Below are 15,626 nucleotides of genomic sequence, written 5' to 3' on the forward strand. Positions count from 1 at the left end.
TGGGTTCAAGTACAATAACTGTATATACATCGAATTTCAATATAAAATATGTAAATAAACTACGCCTGATCTGTGTGCCGCCTACGTCGAGACCTAACATATACTAGCTGGTCCTGTGTGAGACTCCTGACCATCCTGAGGCATTCTTCGATCACCTCATGTGTCGATGAGCCTGGCGTGACCACCCCTAGGCTCAGATGGCGCTCCAACCTCTCAGCAATCCCATAGCAAACTTCTTGTTAAATACAAAACAAACAAATTAGACAAATTATAATGAAAATATTGACGTAAATGACGTAAATTATTAGTATTACTTACCATTGTATGTCTAGGCTCGTCCACAACGGGCCTTGCAGATGTCGATGGTGCTCCTGGCTTCGGCACGTGAGGGATATTTGTCTCTGGGACCTCAGGGACGACTCAGGGCTATGGAGCATGACCATCTGACATAGGATATGATGTCTGGCTTGGTGTCATGAAAAGATGCGAAATGCGGAAGAACCAGTCTATGAAGTCGCTGGCACACTGACTTGGCACAACGCACACCTCACCTGCTACAACCATATGATCTGAATAGTGCATCCACCCGTCGTGTATATCATCATACGACACCCATGAATCGACAGGCGGAGCAGGAATGGTCTGGGTGTATCCAAACTGCCGCATGACCCTCTCTGGTCAGTAATACACAGCAACGGGCCCCTAGCGCAGGAGATCGGAATAGCATGAAATCATATGGAAGTCCCGGACCGATCGGTGCTCCCCATATGGGATCCAACAGACATCCGGAATCCAGAATCCGGAGTCGGTCCAGGTGCTCCCTGTACACAGGTATACGTATGCTCTTCACGGTCTTCTTCGTAGCAATCCACCTACAGGCATGCGGTGAATCCTCGTCGTAGTCCGGATCAGCAGTGGACTCCGTGATTGAGGGAAAGTGCTCGTATATCCAACACTACAGAGGTAACATGAAAATCATAAACATTAATAATGAAAGTCTAAAAAAATTTAAAGTTAAACATTGTTGAACCTCAACGAATGAAAAACATGTTTGTTACCTACAGCAACATGATGTAACCGCCAAGCTGTCGGCTGGTGCTGATAGAAGCATCGTTGAGGTGGTTGTACATATGGACTAGTGCAGCTACTCCCCAGGCGTACTTCCCGGTCTAACTAAGGTCATGAATGGCCTCCAAAAACACAACATGAACATTGGTTGCACTCTTGTTAGCAAAAAGAGTGCAACCTAGAAGATGAAGAAGATACGCACGAGCCACAGCTGTCCAATGACCTGCCGGGCATCAGCGCTCATAGATATCATGTACCCATTTTAGGCGTACGTACGGTCCACGGCACTTCCCTTTATTAGTCCTAGCAGCCTCTGCAGAGACCATCAATAAGTCCACCAACATCTGTACCGCATCATCCACGTGCAAGGGCTGAAAGGCATGCAAGTCGCCAACCACGGGAAGATGCAGAAGAGACGAGATGTTGTCCAGCATGATTGTCACCTCTCCCACAGGGAGATGAAAACTAGACGTCTCCCGGTGCCACCGCTTGACAAACGACGACAAAAGTCCCCGATCACCAGTGTCTACCGAACACGCGATCAGAGGACTTAGTCCTGTCCCAGCAACTAGGCCCTCAATGGCAGGGACAGGCCTGCCTAAACTATGGACCTTCCTCCCGTGAGAGGATAACTTCAACTCAGGATGCTCCTGAATTGAAGTATAAAGGAACACACAATTCGTTAACATCATCATTTAAAGGAAAACAAATTTCAATGATAAAGTATAATTAACAAAACAAATTTCAATGATAAAGTATAATTAACAACTAACTAAAATTCAATATTATAAATACCTCTCCCGTCCATACGCTGGCTACAACATGATTCGCATACTGGGTCAACACGGATGGGTCGCTCGGACCACCCGGAAATCCCTCAGGCTCATCCTCAGCAGCCTGTGCGCCTGTGTGTGCAGGAATGTTTGCCCCAGTGTCCTCTACATCACCTCCTGGCATCGGCTCATCCGAAAATATGTCAGCCTCTGTCGCAGGGTCCACTGGCTCATCCTGCACAGCAGTGACAGGTGCTCATTGCCTACGTGCAAATGCGGTAGGCCGTCGACGCTGCGGAGCATCATCGGAATCATCATGATCTCCTCTACCCACATCTCTGCTAGTAATGTGACCTAAGGCACGACCTAATCCTATGATCCTAACCATGATCTGCAAATGAGTACCACAAATTCCATCACTGATTTCATTCACTCAAATTTCATTGGTCTAATGCAAATTTCACTGACTCAAAGTCATGCAAGTTGTCAGGATTTAATTGACTGTAGGGTTGTCATTCAGTTAATTATTTATTTCAAAAGTTGTTAGGATTTCATAAGATGGGAATGTAAAATACTGGGATGTTGCATCACATTCATCATTTTTTAATTATCTTGATTTGTGTGCATTAATGTTTAAATTACTCTAAAAACCATAGTTTTTATTCATGTGCATGTTTTGGTCTTTGTAACGACTATTTGTGCCTATAACAAGTTACTTCTATGACAAAGTCTGCACATTGTTCCTTCCTTTTAGGATAAGTCTAATGTTTAGATTTAAAAGCTAACATATAATAGACAAAGAACACTCAACCTCAAACATTTTGGCTCAAATCGAGCTTCATATAAGTGCTTCATTCAATTTTTGGATCAAAAACAATTTCTTGCAAAACAAAGGTCTAACAAATTCTTGCATGTCAGATAACTTTAATCTTTGGATCAATTTTTTTTCCTAACTTGCTACTCAATTAGGTTGCTTCACTACTTACTCAAAATGACAACAACAACTACAAAAGACATTGGTAATAATAGAAGATATAAGACTAATCTTGAACCCTCAGCTTAACTCTTAAGTGTAGGTCTTGGACATAATATTAAAACATCTACATGACTAAGCGGTCAACACTCAAGACCTTTATTCTTGTCAACTAGATTCTACTAATTAAATTTGATTTTTAAAATGAGGCAGAATAAGCCTGTGCATTGTCCTCATTTAAATTTTAATATGCACTCTAATGATGCCTTTTAAGAGAGTTGATCCTTGACAGACAATATATTCAACTAGGCAAGCAAATCAAATTATAAAAATATATGTATTTTTCAACAAATAACACTTTCAAGACTTCAAACCACATTGCTAATATACAACAATATAATATACAACATCACAGTTACCAATGCTCTTGCTAAATTGACAAACCAAATTGTGACAACAATCTAATAAGAATGATCTAAATTACATGTATTATTTAATCTTCTACCAAAGTAATACACAATGTTGAAAAAAATATTCTATAATATATAAGTACATACAAATTTCAAACACCTTGTGAGAAAGAAACTCAATCCACCAACTTAATGAGTAACCTGCAAATTTCAGAACAAAAAGACACCAAATTCAAATGTTATTGTATTCTACACATAATCCCCCAAATTTCAAAGTATTATAAACTTAATCACATAACCCTAAATCCTTATTTTAAAAAAACTCACTATTTTGAAATATTTCCCAATTTTAAAAATTAAAATTGAAGATTATGGATCAAGTTGATTCGAAAGCTTCTTACGGATGAAGTTAATCCGTAAGAAGCTTACGGATCAACTTGATCCATAAGCTGTCTGATGAAACTTACGGATCAAGTTGATCCGTAATCTTCACTACTGCTAACTACTTTTTACGGATCAACTAAAAACGTTTACGGATCAAATAACAACACTGGAAATCGAAGACGAAGAGCTGCTTACCTCGACAATGCCGACGCAGAGGGAGAACACCACCCTCAAAATGCCTGGGCTACCCAACACCAACGGTGGCACGGTCATAGAACACGGACTCTCGGCACAGAGGAAGAAAACGACGCTCACGGGGGGAGCGCAACACGGAGGACCTCGACAATGGGTCAAGCTTTTCTGAAACCAACAACCACTTCACGCAAACAAAGGAAAGGAAGAAGAACGCGGCTGAGGTGAGGTCAGGGGTGAGGAAGGAGACCAAAACCACTTCACGCCAGCAAGAAGAAGAAAAAATGGTGAGGGGTCACGAGGAAGAAGAAGGCAAACGCGGGAGGGAGGGAGGGATAGAGATGAACCGTTTTTCTTTTTTTAAAAAAAAATTTAAGCCAGTGGTACAAAGGTATTTTTGCATCAACTGCTGGGTGCACCAACAAAAATGATGGGTGCACCTAACAACACTCTTGTATTGTTTGTCTGACTCTTTTAGAGTTTTTTAATATTAACAGTTTTTTGCGGGTGGGCTTTTAGCCCTGCATTTCACCCAAAAAAATAGTCATGAAGCCGAATACTTTAACATATAATCATTAATTATATTTTGAAAAAAGCTTTTAATTTGATTATCTGATTAAAGAGTGTCACCAGATTAATCTTTTTAAAAATTATCACGCAAATTGATTCCTCAAATTAAGAAGATCTTCAAACAATTGTTGCTAGTAGAAAATGTGTTGAAATGAATATTGTAACGGGTTCAGTATTAAATGAACAAGACTATTTAAGTAGAATTATTAGTTGACTATAAAGGTAGTCATTAAGCATGATTCATGTATAGCTTAGAAGGAAAATGTACATTTAATGAATTGAAAAAAGAGACGTATACATTTAACAATTAATTTTATCAACTACAATTAATTCTAAATTCAACATTCAAACAAGAATGCTTGAACATGGTTGGGAAGATTAATTAACTGTATTAAATATAAAGTGAATTGAATGATTAAAGAAAGAATGAAAAAGTCTTGGATTCCTTCTCTTCTTTTATTAAAGACTAACATTTGCTTTGCTGATAAAAAAAACTCCATTAAATATAAATTGGTTATTACATAGAAAACTAACTCATTCTATAAAGGTCTATAATTTAATAGATTGTAGGTTAAATTACTCACGTGATACCTTAACTTTAATTTAGGTTGTAATTTGATCTCTTAATACATTTATCATTTTAGAAACACTCATCATTTTTTATTTATTTTGGAGCATGATTTTGAAATTTTTTTTAATTGATTTGTGATATGAAACTTGTCTTATTAGATTCAGCTACATGAAAATTATGAAATCCAACAAATTTTTTGACAAAAGATAGACATGATTATGATGAAAATCACATGAAAAGTTAGACTCGCGAGTAATTTTCTAGTTAATTTTGGGATATTTAAAAAAAATCCATTTTCTCATGGATACATTTTTACCTTGTTTATTACACCTTTTTTTTTTATCTTGTTTCTATTCTTTTTTGGTTGGGACATTAATTTGGGTCCATAATTTTATATAGGTTAATTTAGTTGATATGTTTTTTGTGTTGAATCCATTAAAAAAATGTTTAAAATTGTACCCTGAAATAAAAAATAATTTGTATTACTTAAGAGATTAATTTACAACTTTTAGTAAATAAGAGATCAAATTATAACCTAAGTGAATGGACCACATGAGTAATTTAGCCTAAATTATATTAACATTAATAATAATATTTAGAATCTATCAAAGAAATAATAATAATATTTAGAACGACCACTTAAAATAATCATCCAAAAGTTAATGTCACCTCGTCAAATTTCTAAAAAGAAAATCACCATATTAATTATTTATCAAATTTCTTTTTGCATCAATTCTTTAGTATTTTTATAAGATGAATATAACAAATGGAAATTGTTATTTTATAGTCCAACTAAAAAAATATGTTAATTTTACACCCTACGTGTCATTATTTTTCAGATCTTGATTGATGGTAGGTACTAAATCAAACAAAAAAAATTTAGATAGTAAAATAAAAAAAGCAAATTTTAGGTAATAAAATAAAAGTATACTATATTATAGATATGAACATGAAAACCAACATGTATAAACAAAGGTGGATGCACATGTAGGGGTGTGGGGGCAATTGCCTCCCCCCCCCAAAAGGATTTTGTTTTTAAATAAATATATTTAATAAAAAAATTGCCCCCCAAAAAATTAATTGTTGTCCCCATAAAATAATTTCTATTGAATGAACAAATAAAATTATAAGAGATAAAAAAGGAAAAATTTTGGTACTAATGTTACCACTTTATCATTTTAATTTTTACCCTTTTTTCTTCTCTAATATTAAACACATAGTGAGTTAGTGACACAAGCACACTTTAACACAAATGTTGACTCATTTGACTAAGTTTTATTCATCATAATTTTCTTGTAGAGTAGTTAACTTGAAAACTTATGTTATAAATACTTTTTTATGACTAATTTTCAAAGTTAAAGCATTATTCATCTTTTTAAAATGTTGGTGAAAACTATAAATCATATTGTGTACCTAATGATATATTTACTTTTGATTTTGTTTGTGGTAACAATAAAAGTTTAAATATTTTTCTCTGCAATGAATTTTTTAAAGAATGAAATGCACAATCATGTGAGAGATAAATGATTGAATGATTATTTAGTTGCATATATAAAGAATGATATCTCATATGAAAGTGCACAATCATACAACATTTTCAAAATATGAAAATGCATAGAAAGCCATTGTAATTTATAAAAACTTAAGTATGTTGAATTTTTTTTATAAGATTATGTGTTTTGTAAAAAGCTTATAACACATCCTTGAAAAAAGGATGAGAAGCTTTACTTGTAACTTCCATATTGATGATTAATCTCATAGTATGATAAAGTGACCATATTTTTTTAGGATATCTCAAGGGCTCATCAAGGTGTCAGAGGCTCTACTTATGGTATTAAAAAATATTATTTTTCTATAAAAAAAAATATTAAGGACTACTTTTTGTCTCCACTAAAGAAAGTTTTTGAATCCTCCACTATATTTAAGCCTTTTGGTTATGCATATGAGATTCTTAGGTTTGAGCAACAATGCATTTTCATACTTTTCATGTAAATGAATTCAATGTATAACTTTAATGACTTGAGTTAACCTAAAAGAGTTTCAAAATCGTGTTCGAAAACTCAAAAAATCAATTTTTAAATTTAGTTGAACTCCTTCAAATTGTTTATAGTCGTATTAACAACAAATAAATACAACTTAATTTAATTTAAATTAACCATTTTTAAAACAAATTAAAATAAAAAATTCCAATTGGCAAACTATTTTGGTAAATATTTTTTTTTAAAAAAAGATGGTTGCAATTTTGATCCCCTTATAATTTTGATACATGATTTTGATCCCCATATTTCTAAAATGAAACATTTAGTTTTCCTATTTTTCAGAATAAGTATTTTTTATCCTTCCGTCAGTTGATTATTCAAAGTCAATGTTTAACTTTAATGTGGCATATGTGGTGCTTATGTAGGTTGTGACATGATACTTATGTGAAAAGATATTAAATGAAGTGAAAAATAAAAAAGAGTCTTGATAGGAATTAAATACATGACCTTTTTATATAATAACAAGGCTATAAACCAATAAGTGAACTACTTGGCTTAATTAACTTTAAAAATAATATTTTTTATCTATCAATACGTTAAGAGTTATTAATTTTTTTTCAATTATAAAAATTTACAAATTAAAACAAATTTATTTAATATATAAATTATTTTTACTCTAATTATATAAATAAATATAATTGCATCAATTGATACGTAAGTTAGTTTATGTAATTTACACAAATTACATAAATTCATTTTAATATGTAAATTATTTTATTCTAATTATATAAATTCATAAATTTAATATTTATTTTTAAAAAGTTATATATTAATATTTTTAAAAAAATATAAAAATTCATTTAATAATTTTTTTTATTCCAGTTATGCAAAAAAATAAAATTACATAAATTAATACATAAATTATTTATAAAAATTATTTTTATGTAATTTATATAAATTATATAAATTTATTTTAGTTATTAAATTATATAATTTTTTATTGTAATTATAAAATTTTAGTATTTAACTTTTTAGATTATTTAAATAGGAGACCAAAAGTGTAAATTAGCTTTTATATTATTATTTATGTAACTAATTAACATATTAATTTATGAAATTTAATTGTAAATTGGTAAAATAAAAATAAAAATATGTAAACTATTATAAATACTAATATGTAAAATGATATAAAATAAACATAAAAAGAAATATATATTAAATAAATTTGTTTAATTTATAACTTTTATAATTAGAAAAAAAATTAATAATTCTTGACGTAATGATACATAGAAAATATTGTTTATAAAATTAATCAAATAAAACAGGTGGTATAGTGATTTATTGTCTTGTCATTGTATAATAACACAACATGTCATATGTTCAATTCCTATCTAGAAACTTTTAATTTTTCACTTTATTTAACTCTTTGTCACATAAACATCATGTCAACACTTTACATTAGTGTCATTTCAAGTGACGGAAGGACCAAAATTGATGATTCTGAAAAATAAGGGAACTTAATGTCTCAATTTAAAAGTAGGAGGACAAAATCACAAAATTGAAATTATAGGGGACCAAAATTATAATTTAGTCAAAAAAGAAATTAGAAGAAAAATAGGAATCCAATAATGCAAAAAAAGAAGGAAAATACCTATTGAGAAATCAATTTTGGGATCAGCTGAAGCAAGCTATGTTTGCAACTACCATAGCTATGTCTGCAACTACCATCTTAGCAAGAGGCTACATCTGCAAAACAATTCATGGCGGCCCAATATTGGGCCCAAGCAAATGGCAATGAATCCAACAGGCAAGACAATGAGTAATGTAAGGAGAGGCTTGAGTGCATACAATGGAAGGAGAGGCTTTGGGGTTGCTAAAAGCCATCAAATGGCTGATTGATTTTGGTTTGACTCATGTTATTTTGGAAATGTGATGTAAGCTCCATTGGAGCTTGTAGGCCTAGGATCTTCTTCATCAATGGATTCCTTTGTTTCTTGGAAGATGAATGGCAGCGGAATGGAGAAAGGAAGAAGGAGATGAATGAGGGGAGAGGGAGAGAAGAACATGAAATTTTGTGCTCTAAATGAGCTTTGAAATCTGAAGTTTAATATTCAAATGATCAAAGTTGAAAAAATGCACACACATGATCTCTATTTATAGCCTAAGTGTCACACAAAATTGGAGGGAAATTTGAATTTCAATTCAAATTTCACTTGAATTTGAAATTGAATTTGTGGAGCCAAACTTTGGAGCCAAAATTTCACTAATTATGCTTAGTGAATTTTAGTTATGATTCAACCCACTAATCCAACATCAATTCCAAGATTCTCCACTAAGTGTGCTTAGGTGTCATGAGGCATGTAAAGCATGAAGGACATGCACAAAGTGTGACTATATGATGTGGCAATGGGGTGTAGTAAGCAAATGCTCACCTCCCCCTATAAAATTTAATTGGATTGGGCTTTTACCAATTCAATTAAATTTATTTTCAACCACACACATCAAATATTCACCTAGTGCATGTGAAATTACAAAACTACCCCTAATACAAAAACTAGTCTAGGTGCCCTAAAATACAAGGACTGAAAAATCCTATATTTCTAGGGTACCCTACCTACATTATGGAGCCCTAAATACAAGGACCAAATATAATGACATCCTAGTCTAATACGTACAAAGATAAGCGGGCTCATAGTTAGTCCATAGGCCCGAAATCTACCCTAAGGCTCATGAGAACCCTAGGGCCTTCTCTTGCATCTCTGGCCCAATCTTCTTGGAGTCTTCTATCCAATGCTCTTGCGGGGTAGGATTGCATCATTCCCTCTCCCTTGAAAAGGATTTGACCTCAAATCCCGAGATTCTTGAAACTCTGGGCTTTTTTCCTCAACACCTATAAAAAGAACAAAAACATATGTATTAGTGGTGTTTGGTATACTGAATGATATGAACCCTCATGGCACAAGGGATGACTTAGGATCGTCTAGGATTAAACCTTGATGGAAAATGCGGAAATTGATTAAGGAAAGGATGGAAAATAAGGTGGTTAATTTCGTGGGTCTTAATAAGGTGGTTCTTGGCATAAAATGAATGAATGGGATGGTAAAACGTAGGTTAAGTGGTGGCTGGACAGAAATATAGAAATGACAATAACTGAAGCTACAGGGATCCAAATGAGGTGATTCCAAAACGAGGTGAAAGGTCTCGTTTTGAAATTCAATTTAGGCTCAAGAATCACTTAATTTGAATGCGTAAAATGGGTTATGGCCACGAGATAATTCTGGGCAGAGGTGGATTTTCTGGAATTGTGGTTTGAAAGAACAAGGGTGAAGATGAAAGGAAGGAAATAATCACTCTTTCCAGCGAGGGCAACACACAAAGGTTGTGAAAGTCCTTTGATACAGCCAGGGTGTTCTTGAATCACTCAAGAATTTAGGAGAATCACTCTCACTAAGATAAAAGAGATAAACTCTAATTTTCTGAATAAAACTCAACTTGTGTTTATTGATAAAATGGTTCAGCTTATATAGAAGCTTTACAGCAGATTTTAGTAATGAACCACTAACCTAGAATTAAAATAACTTAATGCCATTAACCTAGGGAATTAAAAAAAACTTAATGGCTGAGTGTAACTGAAATTGTGGCAACCAAAAGTCACCCCCAACAGCCAACAAGTCAGCCACCATTTGGTCTCCCAAAAGGCTGATGCCTAGGTTGCCAATTGGGCCCTTATTACAAATTGAACTAAACCTAACTAAATCCCTTTTAGTTGATTAACCCAAAACATATTTTTGGTCAGCCAACTTTACAAGGATTGGGCCATTATTTAGACAAACTAAACACTCTAAAATTGAAACAAAGTGGTGTCATTTAGTCCTCCTCCATTTGGGCCATGATACAACTCACAACCTTGGACTTTTCTCCTTGAAACTTGGGCTTGTATTCAAATAGTATGGACAACACTTTTTGAAGAGCTTCCTTGGCTTTCCTTGCTCTAGCCCTTGTCATAGGTCCTCCAAGTCCTTCAAGTGGATCCTTGCCCTTGCTCTTGCTCATGTCCTCATCATTCTCTCCCTCTTGAGAATGATTTGTCCTCAAATCGGATTCTCCATCTGCATCAAAAAGAGATAAATCAGAGACATTGAAGGTGGAACTAACATTACACTCACCGGGCAGCTCAACTTTGTAAGCATTGTCATTGATTCTTTCAAGCACTTGAAATGGTCCATCTCCCCTTGGTTGAAGCTTTGATTTCCTTTGTTCCGGAAACCTTTCTTTTCTCATGTGCACCCAAACCCAATCTCCGGGTTCGAAGACAACCTTCTTTCTCCCTTTGTTGGCTTGTTTAGCATAGCTTTTATTTTTCCTCTCAATTTGATCTTTGACTCTCTCATGAAGCTTCTTCACATAGTCCGCCTTTGCTTGACCTTCTTTATGCTTAAAAACAGAAACATTAGGCATAGGCAAAAGATCAAGAGGAGTTAGTGGGTTAAAACCATAAACAACTTCAAAAGGAGAACAATTAGTGGTGCTATGAACAGCTCTATTGTAAGCAAATTCAACATGGGGTAAACAAGCTTCCCATGTTTTTAAGTTCTTCCTCAAAACTGTCATAAGCAAAGTTCCCAAAGTCCTATTAACAACTTCCGTTTGCCCATCGGTTTGTGGGTGACAAGTGGTTGAAAATAACAATTTAGTGCCCAACTTGCTCCACAAAGTCCTCCAAAAATGACTTAGGAACTTAGAGTCCCTATCACTAACAATGCTCTTTGGCAAGCCATGGAGTCTCACAATCTCCTTGAAAAACAAATCAGCCACATGGGAAGCATCATCAACTTTTTTACATGGAATAAAATGGGCCATTTTAGAAAACCTATCAACAACCACAAAAATGGAATCTCTACCATTGCTTGTTTTTGGCAGCCCCAAAACAAAATCCATGGATAAATCAATCCAAGGATACTCCGGAATTGGCAATGGAGTATACAATCCATGAGGCTTTACCTTAGACTTTGCCTTTTTACATACAATGTAATGTTCACAAAATTTCTGCACATCCTTTTTCATATGAGGCCAATAAAAATGTTCTTGTAATGTTTCTAGAGTCTTTTGGACCCCAAAATGCCCCATTAAACCTCCTTCTTGCGAACCAAACCCTCATCCAACAACTCCTTTACTTGAGGAATAAACTCAAGCCTAAGAGGTGTGGCAATGCTAACAAGTGTCTTTTTACAACGAAGAAAATGTGGAGGTTGTCTAAGAAGGGAAATTTCTTTAGTATTTGTCTTTATTTCAAAATATCTTTCCTTCTTAGCTAACCTCTTGGAGGAGACACTTACCTCCTTACACTCCTCCTTAACCATTAAAGGTTGCCCTTCTTCTTGGGGGTAGATCTCTTCACTAGATTCTTTCCCTTTTGCTTCTTCACTTTTACTAGAGGAAGGTGAAGTAGTAGCATCATCTTGGCTACTATAAATGTCTTGGCCCCTCATAATTATGGTTTTCTTGGTGGGGCATTGAGAAGTAATGTGTCCTCTTCCAAGACATTTAAAGCACTTCATGGAGCTAGTCTTCTCTTGCATACTAGCCTTAAGGGGTTACTTTTCTATTGTCTTCCCCTTTTCATCTTTGGTCTTAGAAGGTGTCACCCCTAAGATGCCTTGACCTTGGTCTTTCTTTGGATAAGAGTGAGAGCCATAAGATTTTGAAGTAGACTTCCTTTTAAGTTGTTGCTCTACCCTTATTTCCCAATCTAAGTTAGCCTCTACATTGTCCTTCCCATGGAGGTATGGGAGGTTAATGCTAGCCTCTTGAGGCTTTCTTTCCTTTTCTCTCCTATGGGAGTGAGGTCTAAGATGTGACCTATGCCTTCCTTCATAATAGTCACGAAGTTCTTCACTTAGGCTCTTGCAAGAGTTATGACTACTAAAGGAGGCATGTTTTTCTTTTCTTAACTCTTTTAGTATTTTCCTTCTTTCTTCTTCCCTTATTTTCTCTTTTTCATCTTGACTTATTTCTTCCACTCTTTTTTTCCCTTTTTCTTTTCTCTCTTGTTTTTCTTTCCACAACTTAAGGGATCTAAACTCATCTAATATCTTATACAAGGGGTCCTTAGGAGTAGATCCCTCACCATTAACACTAGATGAAGAATGAAGACTCATGTTGGTTCCTAAGTTGTGGTTCTTTCTTGTTGGGGGTTTGAAAACAAAAGGTAAAAGAAGCTATGGTTGAAACTAGCAAAAATAAACACTAAAAGAGGTATGAAAGATATGGTAAAAACTAATTGGTAAAAGGCAAGCTATCTAGGCGGTTTAACAATAGAAGGTAAAGGAAATATGTTATGAAATGTAGAAGCAAAGCTTCATGGTGAATCAAAGGTGATTCAAAAGTGTTTTGATGATAACAATGATGATAACAAAAGATGATGACAAAGGTGATGACAAAAAGCTCAAAGATCAATCAAAGAACAACTCAAGTGAATCAAGAACAAGTCAAGAGTTCAAGATAAGAATCAAGAAGAATTCAAGACTCAAGAAGAAAGTCTAGAGTCAAGAATTCAAGGTTCAAGATCTCAAGAATCAAGATCAAGATTCAAGAATAAAGAGAAGACTCAATCAAGATAAGTATTAAAAAGTTTTTCAAAACTTTGAATAGCACATGAGTTTTTGACAAAACCTTTTACCAAAGAGTTTTTACTTTCTGGTAATCGATTACCATATTGTTGTAATCGATTACCAGTAGCAAAATGAGTTTGAAAAAGTTTTCAGACTGAATTTACAACGTTCCAATTAATTTTCAAAAAGTTGTAATCGATTACAATGTTTTGGTAATCGATTACTAATGCCTTTGAACGTTGAAATTCAAATTCAAATGTGAAGAGTCACATCCTTTCACTTAAAAGCCTTGTGTAATCGATTACACTGATTTGGTAATCGATTACCAGTGACTATTTCTGAATAAATCAAAAGATGTAACTCTTCAAAAGGGTTTTGAATTTTTCAAATTGGTTTTAAGTTTTTCTAAAAGTTATAACTCTTCTAAATGGTCTTCTTGACCAGACATGAAGAGTCTATAAAAGCAAGGCTTTGTTTTGCATTTCAAGTATCCTGAATACTTTTCCAATCGTTTCATTACAATCCTTTACAAGCCTTGAATCTCTTTGAACTTCTTCTTCTTCTTTGTACCAAAAGCTTTCTGAAGTTTTCTGGTTTTCCAAACCTTGAAAACTTGTGCTATTCATCCTTTCATTCTCTTCTCCCTTTGCCAAAAAGAATTCGCCAAGGACTAACCGCCTGAATTCTTTTTGTGTCTCTCTTCTCCCTTTTCCAAAAGAACGAAGGACTGATCGCCTGAATTCTTTTGTGTCTCCCTTCTCCCTTGTCAAAGAATTCAAAACGACACAGTTTGAGAATTCTTTTGATTCTTCCCTTTCCCTAATACAAAATTGTTCAAAGGACTAACCGCCTGAGAATTCTTTTGTATCCCCATTCATAAAGTATCAAAGGTTTAACAGCCTGAGATCTTTGTTTCAACACATTGGAGGGTACATCCTTTGTGGTACAAGTAGAGGGTACATCTACTTGGGTTTGACTGAGAACAAGAGAGGGTACATCTCTTGTGGATCAGTTCTAGTGGAGGGTACATCCACTAGGGTTTCAAAGAGAACAAGGGAGGGTACATCCCTTGTGGATCTTTGCTTGTAAAAGGATTTTTACAAGGTTGAAAGAAATCTCAAGGACCGCAAGTCGCTTGGGGATTGGATGTAGGCACGGGTTGTTGCCAAACCAGTATAAAAACTCTTGTGTGTTTGTTTCCTTCTTCCCTACTCTTTTACTTTCCGCTGTGCATTTAATTTCTGCTTTTACTTTCTGTTAAGTTTCTCTTCTACTCCTCATTCTCTTAACAATTTAGTAAAAGCCTTAGAAGAGTAATTTTTTAATTGGTAAAGGTTTAGGAATAATTAATTCAAACCCCTCCTTCTTAATTATTCTGAGGCCACTCGATCAAACATGAAAGTAAGCAAGAAATGTAAACTAGGCGAATCCTAAGAGTGTTTGGATGACCACATTTAAGGTTCCCAACAAAACACTCACAATCCTAAGGGAAAATTGACTAAAATTATTACACACAAATGGAAGTAGGGTGACCTATTGGAGGCTCCCAACTTACTTCCAATGAAAGGCCTTTTTGTTACAAAGTTTGAAAGCAAAGAAAATTGCCAATTACAAATTACAAAAAAAAAAGTCCTCAATTTTGGTGGCTATTCTCTCTTTTGTGTTTCACTCAATTTGGATTGCTTCTTATTCCAATAGCTCTTAAGGTGGTTGGCCCCTTGCTTCTTGACTCAAATTCTTCAAGGGATGACACCAATCCTCCTTTCCAATTCCCTATATAGCAACTCACAAACAAGGAAACAAAGAGACAAGCAATAACCAAAGACCAAAAAATGAGATGAAAGCTAAACCAAAAGAGTTTTGACAAGACAAATATTCAAGGATGATTCAACAATTAAACAATGAAAAGCACATAAAAGCAAGGTAGGACTCAAATAGAAACTTAGAATGGCTCTAGAGTAGAGTAAAAAAACTATAAAAAAAACCCAAGAAACCTCTAGTTTTGGCACTTGTTTTCACAATAATTTTTAATTGAAATTTCAGAACTAGGATTGGTATAAAATAGGCACCAATTATAGAACAAATTTTGAGCCAA

At 34.3% G+C, this 15,626-nt stretch overlaps 1 protein-coding gene across 1 annotated transcript; it reads right to left on the reverse strand.

Moving 5' to 3' along the window:
- Nucleotides 1-426: 426 nt before the first annotated feature.
- On the reverse strand, nt 427-3,881 carry LOC114386138. Its single transcript, XM_028346135.1, has 6 exons — nt 3,804-3,881; nt 2,176-2,232; nt 1,864-2,076; nt 1,326-1,718; nt 751-955; nt 427-674 (listed from the first exon to the last, which is right to left on the reverse strand). The coding sequence occupies exons 1-6, from the start codon at nt 3,879-3,881 to the stop codon at nt 427-429; spliced, it is 1,194 nt and encodes a 397-aa protein (XP_028201936.1).
- Nucleotides 3,882-15,626: the final 11,745 nt, after the last annotated feature.

The sequence above is a fragment of the Glycine soja genome, chromosome 15, assembly GCF_004193775.1.
Source record: "Glycine soja cultivar W05 chromosome 15, ASM419377v2, whole genome shotgun sequence".
Lineage (NCBI taxonomy): Eukaryota > Viridiplantae > Streptophyta > Magnoliopsida > Fabales > Fabaceae > Glycine > Glycine soja.

What these genes read in the sequence shown, in the direction of transcription:
- LOC114386138 (XM_028346135.1), bottom strand. Translation starts at nt 3,881, where the DNA reads ATGACCGTGCCACCGTTGGTGTTGGGTAGCCCAGGCATTTTGAGGGTG. An exon ending in TCTGCGTCGGCATTGTCGAG is followed by an intron (nt 2,233 to 3,803) that starts GTAAGCAGCTCT and finishes ACTCATTTGCAG; the next exon opens with ATCATGGTTAGGATCATAGG. An exon ending in GTCACATTACTAGCAGAGAT is followed by an intron (nt 2,077 to 2,175) that starts GTGGGTAGAGGA and finishes ACTGCTGTGCAG; the next exon opens with GATGAGCCAGTGGACCCTGC.